Here is a 17,884-nt window from a genome sequence, read left to right as displayed (position 1 = left end):
TGTAAAAAAAGATGGACGACGCCCCTTCGCTCTCTTCCATTGATGAGAACTGAAGCCGCCAGAGTCCCGATATGGCGCTGACATATTGGAACTTGAGTCTGCGCAGTAGTGATCTCGGGACCAGACCTGCGCAGTAGCGATCTCGGGACCAGACCTGCGCAGTAGTGATCTCGGGACCAGACCTGCGCAGTAGCGATCTCGGGACCAGACCTGCGCAGTAGCGATCTCGGGACCAGACCTGCGCAGTAGCGATCTCGGGACCAGACCTGCGCAGTAGCGATCTCGGGACCAGACCTGCGCAGTAGCGATCTCGGGACCAGACCTGAGCAGTAGCGATCGCGGGACCAGACCTGTGCAGTAGCGATCTCGGGACCAGACCTGAGCAGTAGCGATCGCGGGACCAGACCTGCGCAGTAGCGATCTCGGGACCAGACCTGCGCAGTAGTGAGCAGGAAGTAAAGCGCTCTGCCCTCACTCTCGCAGAAGGCACTCAGGGAGAGTGGATTCTGCACACTTTTTAAAAAATGTATTGCAGTACGACAAGAGGCTTGTTAAAATAAAGTAAATACAATCTCCTCAGTCCTCCGAAGATCCCGAAAAAATGTCCGTTGGTGCTTCAGTGACTACTTCGCTCAGAGAACCTGTCAATCACAGCTGTCAATCATGACGTTACACCACCGCATCACGTAACTAACTAAAAACCAACTTATTTTTGAAACAGACACTTGAACTTACATCAGCGTGATAAAAACGACAGCAAATGAAAGAAACCACCTTTGGAAAAAAGATATTTGAAGTGTAATTTAATTGTTTAGTTGGTCTCACATCCCGTTGAATAACACGGGGAGGCGGGGCTTATGACCTATACTAGGACCAGTCACCGGGGGGCGATCGAGATATTTTGGCTTCACTTTTCAAGGCTTGTGCGGCACGCTTGGTTTATACTGGCAAACGCTCCAGTGCATATTTGCGTTCGTGCTCTGGAGAACGTCAAATGCATCTATTTACAACGTGTTTTTCCAGCAATATAACCAATCACAGAGATAGTTGTTGATCTCATGAACCCAATGGCCAATCAGAGGTGTTTAAGTTAGTCAGAATCCACTCAGAGTTTTTATTCAGAGTTATGCAGCTCGCGAAACCTCTCATCAACAAACACAGTGTAGACATGATGTAAGAAAGAGATTCAGTGTGTGTTGTTGGCAGCTTCGTTTATTATAACGCAACTTTGTGAGATCACGATGAACTGATAAAGCTACAGTGTTTTAGTGATCGTAGCGGTCTTGGCTCGCTGTCACGGCTACCGTCTATTAAATCCATTGAATAAAAGTATTGTATTTCATGCTGCTAAGAGGACCGGCGGCCAATCGCATGCTGCAAAGTTTCAGAAGTGACATCTGCATATTCACAGAATCTTCCTGAGACCCAGAATAGATGTCTTGCCTCTGTACAGGACATTATATTTTAGCGAATTTCTCTGACAAAATTTTTCACAGTCACAGTTTTAATTCTGGATATTCGTATAAAACATTATGAAAATATTCTTAATTACTACTCCCATTATTACACGTCTTTTTTCATTACATGTTGCCCCAAATACACATTAATATGCTAATTAGATACAGTGTGTATGCATAGAATGCGAAGGACATTCATTATGATTACAGGGGCAGATTATATATATAGAGCTCAATACTATAGGAGCTCAAAAAACGTTTACAATAGTGCATGATTTGTAAGACAATACTTTATGATACTTAACTTTCCTGACATAGTAAACTGGTACAGCACTGCACTTATGATACGAGTCACGATAAAAGAGCTCAGAGACTCAAAGTAAAATGGCATGGTTGCTTCAGCAAATGCTTTTGTTCACACTACCGGTGTGTTTAGGGTTTAGTGTACGTTTTTGTGCATACTGGGCATATATATATATAAAAAGCTGCATTTCCGAAAGCCGTTGTATTGGCACCAATAGTCTGTACGATCTGCTCAGGCTTGCAGTGCATTTGGGGAGTTCTTACATCAATCGTCACTAACTGACAAAATGTTCAACGAACAATGAGTAAGATAGCCTTATATAAATCATTCATTTGAACACCTGATGTCGAAACAGAGCGTGCGTGGATAATGGTTTCTGGGTAATCTCTGTATTCCATTGATGCATTAATTATAAGTCTCTCAAGAACATTTTGAGACGTAAATTTAGAAACGGTTAACTCAAGTGTGCTGACTGCTGCGTGCCGTTTATGAAGTGCCATTATGTATGTGTATTATGTAAGGTAGTTATGTTCGCTTGACAAAGGCAACATACGGATCTACGGTTTAAGCTTCTTCTTCATGTTAGCAAAAGTTTTTAAAACTTTATTTCAAACTTTCAAATAAGCCATTATCAAACTCTACTCATCTTGTTAATTCTATATTTTTTTCTTTTGACAGAGACTTGAGTGAGAACTTCATCCAGGCGATTCCCCGAAAGGCCTTCAGAGGAGCCACGGACATCAAGAACCTGTGAGACCCGCGGCACAACATCACAGTACACCAGATCAGACTCCAGAATGCTCTAAACATCCTTTCATTCCGTGTTTTAACAGTCAGTTAGACAAGAATCACATCAGCTGCATCGAGGACGGCGCTTTCCGTGCGTTACGTGGAGTCGAAGTTTTGTGAGTATAAAAACATGTTAAACATTACCTAAAGACCGATCAGAAACTGAGCAGAATCTATGCCATGAACAAGAGCGAGTCTTTACCATCCAGGATTAATCTGTGTGACGTTGTGTGGGAAATTAAAATGTGACGTAGATGCTAAAACTTACATTATTAATGTCCTCACAGCATGCAAAACATCATCATTTTACTTGCAACTATATGGATGGGCAAATGTTCATGATTTCGTAGACTATTGAATTCATGATGTTAAACAGTTAAATCAGTCAAATCAGTGACATTCATTTGTTGTCACATCTGTTCCCTGTTCCTTTAATTTCCTTCCTCGTGTATTTAAGCCTTCAGCCTTCCTCAGTTCTGTCTTGTTTTAACGTCACATTGTGCTTGTAGTGTTCTCTTCAGGTTCATTAAAAGTATTACTATTATTTGTTCATCCTGCGTCACGCATCCTCTTTGGATTATCAACACAGCCAACTCCTTACAGAACGATAGACCTAAGAAGGGATTTTTTACGGCGAATTAATAGCTATGGACATGCAGTTATCCTCCTCCTGCTGCTGGAGCCGGGGGTCGCTCCCTCGAGGACCACACGAGGAACTTTCTCAACCTGGCATGCCTTATTCACGACCCCGACCGTTCACCATATGCCTCAAATACCCCTTTTCCACCAAGGCAGTGCTGGTGCCGTTCGGAGCCGGTGCCTACTCGCAAACCAGTTCTGGAAACCAGGAAAATTCGGCCAGATCCGATATAGGATCGCAAAGCCAGGAGAAACATTTGCAGAAAGACGATGTAGTCCGCCATTGTAATTGTTATGCTTGAAGTTGGTTCAAGCGTTTCTGGGAAAGCGCAGACGTATGGCGACGTACACAGTGACGTAACGACGTTGTTTGCTGGGCTCTCTAGTCAGTGGAAAAACAAACAGGTTCTGAGAAGGTTCGCAAGTTGAACCAACTTTGAACCAGCACCAGATCCAAACCAGTTCTTTTTTGGTGGAAAAGAGGTAATTGAGGAAGACCCCGCCAGCCCCAGAGCCCAGCCAGGGCTCAGCCGTGCCCACCGCGGGAATGCCAGAACCCACGGCTGACTCTGAGCCTCAACAGAGCCGGAGCGATCGCCAGAGGCTGATTTCGTTGCGGAGCCCGAGCTCAAAGCAGATCCTGCAACAGCGACCATCATCGAGGGCATATTGGAGGAGTTTGTGGGGAAGGATTGGAGTCCCACCCTCCCATCGCTGAGGTGCAGACACAGAGCTGGGTTACAGAGGATGTGTTATATTATGAACTTGATAGGGAGATGTTTCTTCTGCTCCCATCCAATTCCAAGTCGGCCAAGTCATTGTTGGTTAAGCCCAGATCAAAAGTCATCACTGGTCATGACCAGCACTAATGCCGAGTTCACACTCGTCAGATCACTGTTCATTTCACACTGCACGACTATCTGGGGTATCAGTCGCTGCTTTGTTCACACTGCATGATGGATCGGCGACAGGGGGTTTCACTTTACAAGAGGAAGAATCGCAGACAACTCTGTCTGGTCCACAAACTACGTTTCACAACCAAACACACGCGAGAAGTGATTAGGAAATAATGCAAGATCACGTGTGCATGAGTCCTCGCACGAAACTGGAATTGTTATTAAAAATGATATCCCGCAAGAAGCTTGCGATCCAAATTGTCTGTGCGCTGAAAAAGGGAAAAAGAAAAAAGATTATGGAGGAGGAAGTGATTGGGGAGACGAGGGGAGCAAGGACTGTGTGTTCTGCAAAGAAAGCTGGAGGTAAATAAATAATTTTGCAATGTGCTGCTGTTGCGGTGGGTTAAGCAAATGTTTGCGCTTTGTTTCTATTTGATTTAATTGTAAATATATAAATTAAAATACTGATATTCTGGTCTATAACTCCTCCCCGAACTTCTGGCTGCCCTGTATCTTGCTCTCTCATTGGCTGTGAGTCATCGCCATTTTCAATCAAAACACATTTCACACAGCAGGATTTTGAATCGCCGACAGGTCCTAATATTTAGCATGCCAACTATCATGACTCACTCATCTCAGATCACGTCCATGAGAATTCACACAAGTGTTTGTCACTCACGCGAACACTCATTGTCACTCACGTTTGTTGGCGATTTCTCAAAACCCGTCCACCTAAAATCGTGCAATGTGAACTCGGCATAAGTCTTCGGTGCCCAGCTCCAAGTCTTATTCATCACAGATGGTCCCGCCCAGCCTCCCTCTCCCTCCTCCACTGCCTTCGCTGTCTCCCCTCAGCTACTCCAGTGTCTCCCCTCGGCTCCTCCACTGTCTTCGCTGTCTCCCCTCGGCTCTTCCAGTGTCTTCGCTGTCTCCCCTCGGCCCCTCGACTCCTCCAGTGTCTCCCCTCGGCTCCTCCACTGTCTTCGCTGTCTCCCCTCGTCTCCTCCACTGTCTTCGCTGTCTCCCCTCGGCTCCTCCACTGTCTTCGCTGTCTCCCCTCGGCTCCTCCAGTGTCTCCCCTCGGCTCCTCCACTGTCTTCGCTCTCTCCCCTCGGCTCCTCCACTGTCTTCGCTGTCTCCCCTCGGCTCTTCCAGTGTCTTCGCTGTCTCCCCTCGGCCCCTCGACTCCTCCAGTGTCTCCCCTCGGCTCCTCCACTGTCTTCGCTGTCTCCCCTCGTCTCCTCCACTGTCTTCGCTGTCTCCCCTCGGCTCCTCCACTGTCTTCGCTGTCTCCCCTCGTCTCCTCCACTGTCTTCGCTGTCTCCCCTCGGCCCCTCGGCTCCTCCAGTGTATCCCCTCGGCTCCTTGGCTCATCCAGTGGTTCTGCTCTTCTGCATGGATCCGTCTGGGGCTTCCCAGTCATCAGCTCCGCCTTGGCTTGTGAATCCCTCAGTTCCACCTCAAGCCTCCAAGCCCACGCTCCTTCGGCTCCACCATGGACTGCCATCCCTAAGGCCACGCCGGGCTCCCTCGTCACTCTGGCTCCAACTCGTACTTCCGTCGAAAACTGCACATTCGAATGCAAAAAAACTTGCATTGTCGAGTTTTTATATTACATTGATTTTTACTGAAAAGAAAGAAAAAGGTTACACTGAATGTGTTTGGCCACTCTTGACCGGAGTATGAGTGAGTGAGAGCCCTAAATGAGGAGCACCAGAGGGTTTAATTGTCTTGATATTTTGCAGAACGCTGAATAACAACAACATCAGCGGCATTCCAGTGTCGAGCTTCAACCACATGCCCAAGCTCAGGACCTTGTGAGTAACACACACACACATGCACAGAAAACACAAACCATGCATGCACACACACACACACACCAAACCCAATTACACAAGTAACACAAGTGAAAACACCCTAAATCACATTAGATAAAAACTTCTGACGGACGCACACACACACACACACACACACACACGCACACACACACACACACACACACACACACACACACACACACACACGCACACGCACACGCACACACACACACACACAGATCATTCCATGCAGTTTTGGCGGGACAGCTCAGGCCACACGGCTCTGCCAGAAGCCGCAGTCCGTAATTCACACACACATACAGCAAATTCCCCCAGAAATAAACACCCCACACACTGTTTTTTCATGAAATGCATATTCTGGTATTTCTGTGAAATTCCTCAAGCGTTTTACCACATGGAGTTTCTTTCTCATGATGTTCTGGTTTATTTATATATTTATTTTGTTATTCAGTTACAGATTTCATGGTTCGAAACTGACATTACAGGTTTCCATTAAAGAATGTCAAGAACATGATTACAGTTTTAGAGAGTGAACGCCAGATCCTCGTGACTGCAGTCAGTTTGTACGTTCCCTGTTTAATATCTTGAAACTGTTTGCAGCTGTAAAACATGATCGTTCATTCTGAAGCTTGTGTCCCGTCATCTCACACCAGTTGTTCCTCCTTCACCCAGTAACTCTATTATCTGATTATTAGGGTATTTTCTTTTAGGTAAAGACATTGTGTATTGGCCAAATCAAATCAATCACCTTTATTTTTTATAGCGGCTTTATATTCTAAAGCAGCTTCACAGTAATAAACTTGAAAATAATGATCAATGATGTAAACTTCATCAAATATGATATGAGTATACAAATTCTGCTGGTTTTTTTATTAAACTTTCTTTAGTGTGTAATGATGCAGTTTGAGCATGAACAAGGTTTCCAAAGTCTTTTCAGTTCTTCTCTATATCAGTGTCAGTGTTTCTGAACTCCTGAAACGCCTCCATTGTAGTCTTGAGTTTCTTCTGGGAACGAACACGTCACAATATTCCTCATTATAATAATTAATGCACAGAATAAAGGGGCGGGGCCTGGTTGAGTTAGTAGTGTGTTAAACTGGCGGTTATGGTAAGGGGCGGGACATTTCCCAAACACACTCGAACAGCTCGACCAATCACAACACACTGATCCAGCCGACCAATCAGAGCACAGTGTGCTTTTCAGAAGGAAGGGGCTTCATAGAGACAGGAAGTAAACAGAGCGTTACTGACAGACTGAGAAGAGAGGAGCCGCAACAATGGAGAATATGAGGAGAATAATCAACATTCAAGCAGGAAAACCTGTTCTAGTAGAGCCTGAAACAACTTCAAGTGCATAATGGCCTCTTTAACATTTGTGTTTCCATGTTTCCTCCTTCAGCCGTTTACATTCCAACAACCTGAACTGTGACTGCAATCTTGCCTGGTTGTCGCAGTGGTTGCGTGAGCGTCCGACCATCGGTCTGTTCACCCAGTGCAGTTCTCCAGCTCCGCTACGAGGAATTAACGTAGCCGAGATCCAGAAACACGAGTTCAGCTGTTCAGGTAAGACCAATCAGTGACCAATCTGCCTTCCATTCCCTATTGTATTTCACTGATCTGAATTAGAGCATATCACCAAAACAACTGACCAGAGCCGAGTCGGCAACACTTGACAATGAAGGCCCTGATATACTCACAGCAAAGTTCTTTCATTCTTCGTGTTGGAGTAAAAAGAAGTTCTAAATGAACTGCGATATACTGTTAGTGAACATCCCTAACAGTAAATATGAGCTGCTCTTTCCTCTCAATAACAGAATAAACACACAATAACAATGAGAAAACAGCAGTTGAGAAAGCATCTGATCATAGTGATGTGGAGATGTTTGTTCCAGCTCTGAGATTCAGATCTACAGTCACGTCACGTTTACTCATACAGCACTTTATACAATAGATTGATTTAAAGCAGCAGCTTTACAGTATTAAACATGAAAAACAGTGTCAGTGTCTCTTTCAGTCAGAATTACAGCTTCAGTTTCTACTATAAAGCGGCTCTCCAGTGTGTTCCTGTTTTTACTCGCGTCTGAACAGAAGAAATGGAGATTTACAGCTCAAAGAAGGCGGAGCCTCAGAGCCACACCCACCTGTTACATCATCACCACACTGACCAATGGGAGTTCATAGGTGTTTAATCAGCCGTAGTGACAAGCTGCTTCAAACTTCTGAAATGAACTTAGTTTTGGCTTGATTTTGTTCGAAAGGACGTCACACCAGTTCGCTCTTCAGTTTCACATTGAAGTATATCGGGGCCGTTAGGTCCAATTATTTAGAGTTGGTCAATGCATTAGTTATTAAATGCATTTGTTACAGTATGTATTGATCTTTGTTAATAAAAATACATCAGTTCATGTTAGCTGAGGTCCATTAACAAACGCAGTCCCACTTATATCAGGTGTCTTTAAGTACTACAGTATGTACTAACATTTAAATTAATCATTGGATACAATGCACCTATTGTTTACATACATTGTTTTTATGTTGTACTTACATTTAAAAAATTCCTCCCTGTCATTAAAGCTGTAATTAATTTCAGTTCTTAACATCTATAAATACACTGTTGACCTCTGAACCCACCCTTAAACCGACTCATACCACCAAACCTGTCCTGAGTCTCCTAACCTGACCCCTATCAGCAGTATACGGTCACACTTTACTTTACAGTGTCACTCTTACATATGTTACATGTAGTTACTATAGTAATAACAGTAACTTATGCATAATTACATAATTACATAATTACAGGGGTGGTGGTGGCGCAATGGATAAGACACATGCCTTTGGTGTGAGAGACCCGGGTTCGAATCCACTGTGAGACACCAATGTGTCCCTGAGCAAGACACTTAACCCCTAGTTGCTCCAGAGGCGTGCGTCCTCTGACATATATAGCAATTGTAAGTCGCTTTGGATAAAAGCGTCAGCTAAATGAATAAATGTTAAATGTTAAATGTTAAATTACATGCAACTAACCCTCAACCAAACCCTAATCTTAACCCTGTATTACTCAGTACTGTAATTACAGTGTAACAAAGACACCTTAAAATAAGGTGTAACCCTTTATTTTAAGATGACATTGTTACAGTGTAATTACACAAATTTGCTTATAAAATTGCGCATAAATAATGATTACTACTACAGTAATGTAATGTGTAACTGTCACCTTGAAATACCATGTTTTGCATTGTACCTAATAATTATTTTTATGTAAGTACATAGTAGTTAAGGACATTAACATGTGACCACTGAGGTCAACAGATACAACTTTTTATTTCAATAATGTTTTAGTGAATGTTGAATTGAACAAACTTCTTTCATTGTTAGAATACTGGAACCTAATAGTAAAGTGCTGTTCCTGACTGCGATCTGCACACTTCACTTCCATTACCCACAACCTCTTCTCACTGACTGTGCCTGTCCCTCCTCAGGTCAGTCTGAGAGCGCTGTGGGCCAGTCGTGTAGTTTGGCCACAGGCTCGTGTCCGGCCGTCTGCACCTGCAGTAATAACATCGTGGACTGCCGAGGGAAAGGACTGACGGCGATCCCGGCTAACCTGCCCGACAGCATGGCGGAGATGTAAGTTCCTGAAGCTCGAACGGTAGAGGGTCGAGGGTTCAGTTCCCAGAGAATTCACAAACTGTGAACACACACTTACCTTTGGATAAAAGCGTCTGCCAAATGCATAAGTGTAAATGTAAGTTTGTCTCGTTTTCCAGTACAAATATCTATACATTCTTAAAGCGAGATACATTTACTTGAGAGGCAAAATTACTCAAGATTAGGTCTCTAGAATTACTCGAGATCTTGTTTTCTGAAAGATTTATCAAAATGAAGTGAGTTCATGCTTAAAACTAGAACAAATATCTGCCAATGGGCCAATTTTAGAATGTTTAGATATTCATACTGGTAACACTTTACAATAAAGTTCATTAGTTAGGGTTAGTTAACTACCTTAGTTAACATGAACAAACAATGAACAGCTGGATTTTTATTAACTAACATTAATAAATACAGTAACAATTGTATTGTTAGTTTATGTTAGTTACTACAATAACAAAAGTTAACTAATTAACCTTATTGTAAAGTGTTCCCTTTATACTGGAAAACAAGACAGAAACGCTGAGAAAGAACATGATTTTTTGCAGTGCAGTTTTGCAATCTCTGGACTCTAGTCACATGATCTACGACAGATGTATTTGGACAGAGACTGAACAGACCACAGGAATGTGCTGTCTGGAATCACTGCAATCCAAAGAATGTAAATTGTGTTTCTATATTTCCTACTGAGAGCCTTGCGTTTGAAGAGAAGGGAAATTCTGCAAGTGTTTAAGTCGAACTGTAATTGCCTCTGGCTCTGAAGGCTCTAAATGACCCTGACAAATGACTTTCCTGTTTTAAATGAGGCTGTTTAGACTGAAAGCAACTGCTTTCTTCACAGAACTGTGGACTGAAGCCGCAGGGTGTGCCATTAAAACAGACCCTTAAAAACACAACCAGCCGCCACAGACACTAATGACATCCGAAACCAGACGAAAGACGAAGCGCGTCCCACCTTTATCAGCACAGCCGATGTTCGCTGTGTTCTCGAAGTTTCTGCCACAACAGAATGATTGTATTGCCATGAACAGATCGTTACAGCCAGGCCACAGTAATCTGTATGCTGTATGCAGTATTTACCTGTTTATACACTAACATTACTCATTTAATTTAAACACAACAAATGCTTTAATCAGTTTGTGAATGTACTCCCCTTAAAGCAACTTGCAAATCGACAGTATCCACCTTATTTTTAACATGAGCAGGTGTGGCTATTTGTACATTGTACATGTTAAATGAATCCAGTGTCATTCACTTACAGTTATTTTTAGATGTACAAATCAGTTTGTTATGTTGCTTGATATTGCAAACTGGTGTTTTTACCATATTATTTGAATGTATTGTCTTAATTATAAACACATTGGTTTGTTGTGCAAACTGTTTTACCATTTACTGCACTTTTTTATTCATCTAGTTATTTCCCTTTAATATCTCACACATTCACAGATAAACAGCTTACATTTGTGTTGCAAAAAAATATGGAAATGTTAAGGCAGAAACATGTGCCTTGTTGCTAAGAGACTCAGACCCACCCACCACTGACCCAGAGCCAAAGCCTGCCCAGTCTGACCAGTGCCGGTGGAGTTTCACATGGTTGAGTGGAGTTCCTTTCATCCTCATGCCCCTGAAGTCTGTACCTCCTTATGTGAACTCCTTGATTCCCTCCTACATTCAAGCCCTGTCTCCACCGTTGGTCCCGTTCAGTCCCAAGTCATCTTCGCCGCCATTGGTTCTGCCAAGTTCCAAGTCATTTAAGTTATCGCTGGTCAAGCCCAGCTCCATGTCTTCATTGCCCAGCCCCAAGTCTTCATTGCCCAGCTCCATGTCTTCATTGCCCAGCCCCAAGTCTCCTCCTTCACAGATGATCCGACTCAGCCTCCCTCTCCCTCCTCCGCTGCCAAAGACAGCCTGTTCCTCCTTGGGCCTTGGGCTACGCAGTCGTCAGCTCCGCTTGGTGTGTGGATCCCTCCGCTACACCTCTAGCCTCTGAACCCCCATCCATTCATTCAATGGATGAAAATGGCTCTATCACTCTCTCTCCTCCACCTATAGCTGGTGTGTGGTGAGCACACTGACGCCGTTGCTGCACACTGGTGGTGGTTGAGGAGAGATCCCCTGACATGATTGTAAAGCACTTTGGGTGTACAGTAGTACATATGAAAGCGCTATATAAATGCCTCATTCATTCATTCATTCATTCAACCCCGGACTCCACCTTGGCCCTCCGACCCATTGGCTCCAACTTGGCTCAGTGCTCCCTCAGCTTCACCTTGGTCAGTCATCACCCTGATTGCGCCATGGATATCCAGTCCTCTGGCTACACCTCTTCCCTCCACCCCTTCAGCTCCACTGGGTTCTTCTTTCCCTCTGGCTCCACCATTGTCCTCACTCCCACTGGCTCAACCCTGTCTTAGCCTTGGCTCTCCAGTCCATCAGTGTCACTCCAGACATTCGTCTCCTCTGCTCCGCCTGGCTCTCCATCAGCTCCACCTCAGTCGGACAGGCTCCTGGCTTCACCTCGCCTCTTCTCTTCATCGGTTCCCCCGTGGGCCTTCGTCTTGGCACTGCTCTGGATCACACTATGGCACGCACTCCTTCATCTTCTCCCTGGCTCTTCCCTCCCTCCACTCCCCCTTGGGCTGTTCTGTCAGTCGGGAGCCGCTGTACAGGAGGGGGGGAGTAACCTCTAGCCTCCAAACCCTGGACTCCACCTCGGATCTCCAACCATTCAGCTCCACCTTGGTTCATCATCCCTCCGGCTTCACCTTGGTCAGTCATCACCCTGGTTACTCCATGGACTTCCGGTCCTCTGGCTACACCTCTTCCCTCCACCCCTTCGGCTCCACTGGGTTCTTTCCCTCTGGCTCCTCCGTTGTTCTTACTCTCACTGGATCCATACCAAGTCAAGTCACCTTTATTTAAATAGCGCTTTTTACAATACAGATTGTTTCAAAGCAGCTTTACAGTGATAATACGAACATAATGCAACAAAGTTTGTTTCTTGAAGAAAATAGCGTCATAGTCCAGCTTAAGTAAGTTCAGGGATGGTTAATTTTTTGTTGTAAAAAAGTTATTAATTTAGTTATATATATATATATAGCCGCTCTGGAGAAAACCGTGATATCATCGTCCAGCTCAGCTCAGTTCAGTTCTCATATTATGGTGTCAATGCAGGTAGATCAAAATTATTGTTGAATATTAAGTGTCCCCAACTAAGCAAGCCAAAGGAGGCAAAGCCAACAGTGTCAAGGAACCAAAACTCCATCAGTGACAGAATGGAGAAAAAAACCTTGGGAGAAACCAGACTCAGTTGCTCAGTTCTCTTGGCCAACGAACGAACAGTGTATGATTATGATTCAGGCACCATTAGATTGGATTAGAACATTCAGAATAGAACAAGAGATACCAGTCTGCCATCTCCGCCTCTGTCCCGCTAGCCTTCGGTCACGCCTCTGCCCTCCAGTCCATCGGTGTCTACCCAGATCTTCGGCTACTCGGCTCCGCCTGGGTCTCCACCTCAGTCGGGCAGACTCCTGGCTTCACCTTCCCTCCATCGGTTCCCCCATGGGCCTTTGTCTTGGCACTGGTCTGGATCACACTATGACCACGCACTCCTTCATCTACTCCCTAGCTCTTCTTTCCCTCCACTCCCCCTGGGACTGTTCTGTCAGTCAGGAGCCGCCGTACAGGAGAAAGGAGGAATGTCACTGACTGCTTTTCCTATCATCCTCCCTGGCACTTAAGCACACACACCTAGCCCTCATCACCAGCACTATATAGAGCACACACACTCCCTCAGTCATTGTCTGACCTCGTCTGATGCTACAGATTACTTACCCTGCTACGTGCCTGCCAATCCCGCTTCAAAGTGAGTGCTTTAAATACGAGTTCAGCTAAAAGGTCTCATTTACCAACAAACATCACTGGGAAAGACAATGGGCCCTATCTCGCACCCAGCGCAATTGACTTTGTAAACCAACGCATGTATCATTCCTATTCTGCACCCGACGCACAGCAGACTTTTCCCTCCACAGACGCACGTCTGTAAATTAGGGAGTGAACTTGCGCTCCTGGGGGCGGTTCAGCGAAAAGAGGAGGCGTGTTCCGGCGCAAACGTTCCCTGCTGCTATTTTGCAGTTCCAGAAAACAATTCTGCCACTGACCAGGAGAAACCTAGGCGCGTTTAGATGCTATTTTAAGGGCGCATGCTTGGCCATAATGTAGCGTGAGCACAACGCACATACACTTTGCTTCTCTCATCTGCACACAGACGCAGCAGTTTTCATTTTTGCAAACCATACATAATTACAAGGAAAAATATTCCACATGAGGGAAATCATTGTGGTGTCCATGAAGATGTGAAAAAATAGGCATAAATCTAGCTTACACATTTACCCAAATTATTATACACCTGTTTAACCGAAGCTAATTTGGATGTGTTTCTCCATCCCCAATGTCACTTCTCTGTGTTTTACGGCCCTGACGAGAACGTCGGTCTCCTCGGCTGTGAACCGCTCCTGGCGTGCGTCTGGCAAATCCGCCGTTATAATAGCAAGCCGCCATGGAACAAGCGTACCTGCTCTTGAACGGAGCATGAGATGACGCTCTGACTGGTTTATTTCACGTTACACCCAAACCACACCTATGAGTAATGAAGCTACTTCAGACCAACCCATTTTAAATTTGCGTCGGGCGCAAGAGTCATTTATCCCGCCGGTATAATAGCAACAGCGCCCGAGATCTGCCCACAAAGTTACTTGCGTTTTGCGCTTGATACTTGCGTTTCAGATCGTTAAAATAGGGCCCAATATCTGAATGACATGTTTACATAAGTTGATGCATTAGTTGCGTCCTGATGTTGTGATGCATTGTTGGCATTCTCTTAAATTCAGACACATTGTTTGCATGCTGTACAATTGATAAAGAACTTGTGTTCTGTTAAACTGCAAAAGACAGATTAACATTAAACTAGGTCAAACTAACAAAGGGCACTTTAAAATGAAAACTATGTTGCACCATTTTATTTTTTCATAAAAATGACAGATCAATGGTTTTGAGATCAGAAAAGTAATAAATAAATAACTCTGTTCTGGAAACAAGCTGAACACTCTAAGTGGCTAGAAAGTAATTTATGCTGTATGATGTCCAATAATAATGCTAATAAACCGAACACAGAATCCAGAGAGAATATTGATGGCAGAGACTACAGTATTAGTGAAGACTAAACTCAGACACGCACAAGACTGACTACATGATCGCGGGTGACGTGGAGTGGGAGTGTGTCTCTTAGAGATGCTATGAAATGTAAACTTTGCAATAACACTTGCATGTTTCTCTACTTCTCTTTTTGCAGACGACTGGAACAGAACGGCATCAAATCCATCCCTCCTGGAGCCTTCTCTCCTTACAAGAAACTGCGCCGAATGTGAGTTTGAAACACAGCTGAGAAAACCTAGCGCTGCTGTCATGTGTGCAACAAACATTAGGCTTGCCGTAGATTCCTCACCGTGCTTTAGGTGGCCTACTCTTATTCATCCAGTTTAATCTGTCATATTCAATTCAAGTTTATTTGTATAGCGCTTTTCACAATACATATTGTTTCAAAGCAGCTTTGCAGTATGAACAGGACAGAAGTCAGAGATGAGTGTGTCAATATGGCAGTGATATACAGCTGTAATATAGAATGTTCTGTGGTTAGTTAACGTCATGAAATGAAAGTTGTGTAGGACTTTTCTCCTCTATTGTGTCGTAAATCTGAGCGTAACTCTTCTGGAACAAGAACAAATGTGGGCGGGGCTTGATTGTGTCTATGGGGAATTGATTGGATGGTTGTGGTTTGCTATTGGCTGATGTAATGTGAGTGACAGGTTATAGCCCCGCCCACATCAGAGAAGAGAAGAGATGCTGCAAGAGGAACTTATTCTGATTCAGTATTGATAGTGTTAACATGTTCTTCTAACATGTTTGCTGAGCCATATAACTTCCTTAGAGAACATAAACCAGAACAATTTAAATAAAACATGTTTATGCGATTCTGGACTCTGGCATGAGGATTATATCAGTGGATATTCATTTGATATCAAGAACTTGTTTATTCTGAAACGTCCTGTTCAGTTTGGCATCATGTATATATGATATCTGATCCCAGCGATTGTTGAAAGTTAAGATGCCACTTTTACCCACAGTAAGGTTAATTTTACACCGCATGTTTGTACTCAGTTAAACAAAAACTTGATCCGAATAATGACACTATTGTTTTTTTGTTTTTGTTTTTTTTTTGCAGAATTTTTATTTGTCTCATATTTGATAAAGTTTGGATCGATTCTGTTATTTTTTTGCTCATGACTGTGAAGCTGCTTTGAAACGGTCTGTGTCGTATGAATAAGTGTGTGTGGAGATCCTCAAGAAGCCGGTTTGCTGCTGTAAACCCCAGCGCTCTGCAGATTCTCATGCTGTCAGGAGTGTGTTCTCTCTGGCTGAGTCTGCGTGTGGTTTGATGGTTAGACCACAGGCTTATTAAAGTCTTCTCCGTGGCCTGTAATGCTGGCGTTCACTAATAGTCTTCACCACAGCCGGCTGGAGGTTCAGACCCGCTCGTTTACACTCCGACTGCATGAGCCAGAGCCAGCCCAGACTCAGCGGGACACTGGCGAACGCTCTCCACGTCTCAACCCAGTGTTTCTCTCTCTCTACAGAGATCTCAGCAACAACCAGATCTCAGAGATCGCTCCCGACGCCTTCCTGGGCCTGCGCTCACTGAACTCACTGTGAGTGTGTGTGTGTGTGTGCGTGAGTGTGTGTGTGTGTGTGTGCTTGTGTGCGTGTGAGCGTGTGAGTGTGTGCGTGTGCGCGTGTGTGCGCGTGTGTGCGTGCGTGTGTCTGTGAGTGTGAGTGTGAGTGAGTGTGTGTGTGTGTGTGTGTCTGTGTCGACGCCTTCCTGGGCCTGCGCTCACTGAACTCACTGTGAGTGTGTGTGAGTGTGTTTGTGTGTGTGTGAATGTGTGTCTGTGTGAGTCTGTGTGTGTCTGTGTGTGTGTCTCTGTGTGTGTGTGTGTGTGTGTGTGTGTGTGTGTGTGTGTGTGTGTGTGTGTGTGTGTGTGTGTGTGTCTGTGTCTGTGTCTGTGTGTGTCTGTGTCTGTGTCTGTGTGTGTGTCTGTGTGTGTCTGTGAGTGTGTGTGTGTGTGTGTGTGTGTATCTGTATGTCACAACGAGTGCTGTGATAGGTCATTTGTGGCTTATCTCATGCATATTAATTAGGCCATGCTGACTCTCTTGGTGTAAACTCATTAATATTCATGAGACAACCCTTCACCTCATCTAAACTTACTGTACATCACCCAGATACTTTATTCTTGAATTTTCTAATTCGCTTTTGATTCTGTTCCCTCAGATTTTTGTAAATGAAAGAACTGGCTGCATTTTGTTCTTCTTAAATTCAGAATAAAAAGAAAATTCACCCGATCTGGGGCCGGTTGCAAAAGACTAGTCTTACAAGTAATCACATGTGTTTTTTTAACACTTTTTTTTAGCCAGTTACATAAAAACGAAGACTGGTCTATTTTGATACTAAAAAGTAAGACTGATTGACCTTGACTAACCGCTAATGGGTCATACTAGAACTTAAGACACAGTCTTAACAGAATGGCTATGTTTATGCAACTAGCCCCGGTTTACTAAATGTAAATTGATGATCTTATTGTGAACGATTCATGTTTTACTTTTATTTTATTTATTTTTAAAATCGTAATGTTAAATCAAAATGTCATGACCAGTGAAGCGTCAGTCTTCTCTCTGGTGGCGTTTGCAGATTCTCCAATCATTTAGTGCGGTTTAAACTCCGCCCCTGCAAGCTCACGCTCATCTGCATACACTTGAGTGACACGCCCACATCCCAACATCCAATCAACAACCTGGAACCAAGTCCCGCCCAACATTTATCTTTTACCATAATCCATTATACATCGCAAATGTAATGCAAATAATTCACCTTTTCTTGTTTGCATAACTTCAGATGCCAAAAAGTTCCCATTAAGTTATGAAAACGTTATTTCTCTGAACGTTCAAAACGTTTTTTAAATGTTTTAAAAACTTTTTTTCTTGGAACATTCCATTGTATCATTCTTTAAACATTATGTGAATGTTACTTTTGAATGTTCTCTGAACATTCCGCAACAAGTAACATTTAAAAAACGTAAGACGAACATCAAACTAAAACATTACAGAAAAAAACTAAAGTATAAATAAAGTTTTGCGAATATAATATATGTTATAATGCATTATATCTTTTCATAAATAATTGTGACCAAAGTTAAA

The 17,884-nt window shown here is 43.8% G+C and overlaps 1 protein-coding gene across 2 annotated transcripts in view; it reads left to right on the top strand.

The window, feature by feature from the left end:
- The window catches only part of slit1a (slit homolog 1a), a 120,550-nt gene that overhangs the window by 44,073 nt on the left and 58,593 nt on the right, over positions 1-17,884 (top strand). The window contains exons 5-11 of one of the 2 annotated variants that reach the window (XM_082153752.1): positions 2,440-2,511; positions 2,595-2,666; positions 5,831-5,902; positions 7,323-7,486; positions 9,403-9,550; positions 14,925-14,996; positions 16,267-16,338. In XM_082153752.1, coding sequence (XP_082009878.1) covers positions 2,440-2,511; positions 2,595-2,666; positions 5,831-5,902; positions 7,323-7,486; positions 9,403-9,550; positions 14,925-14,996; positions 16,267-16,338 — 672 coding nt within the window. The remainder of the gene's footprint in view (positions 1-2,439; positions 2,512-2,594; positions 2,667-5,830; positions 5,903-7,322; positions 7,487-9,402; positions 9,551-14,924; positions 14,997-16,266; positions 16,339-17,884) is intronic. The other variant, XM_082153753.1, reaches the window with a different exon arrangement.

The sequence above is a fragment of the Leuciscus leuciscus genome, assembly GCF_965113295.1.
Source record: "Leuciscus leuciscus genome assembly, chromosome: 22".
NCBI classification, from domain to species: domain Eukaryota; kingdom Metazoa; phylum Chordata; class Actinopteri; order Cypriniformes; family Leuciscidae; genus Leuciscus; species Leuciscus leuciscus.
The sequence above is the reverse complement of the archived record's forward strand: the minus strand, read 5'-3'. Positions and strand labels throughout refer to the sequence as shown.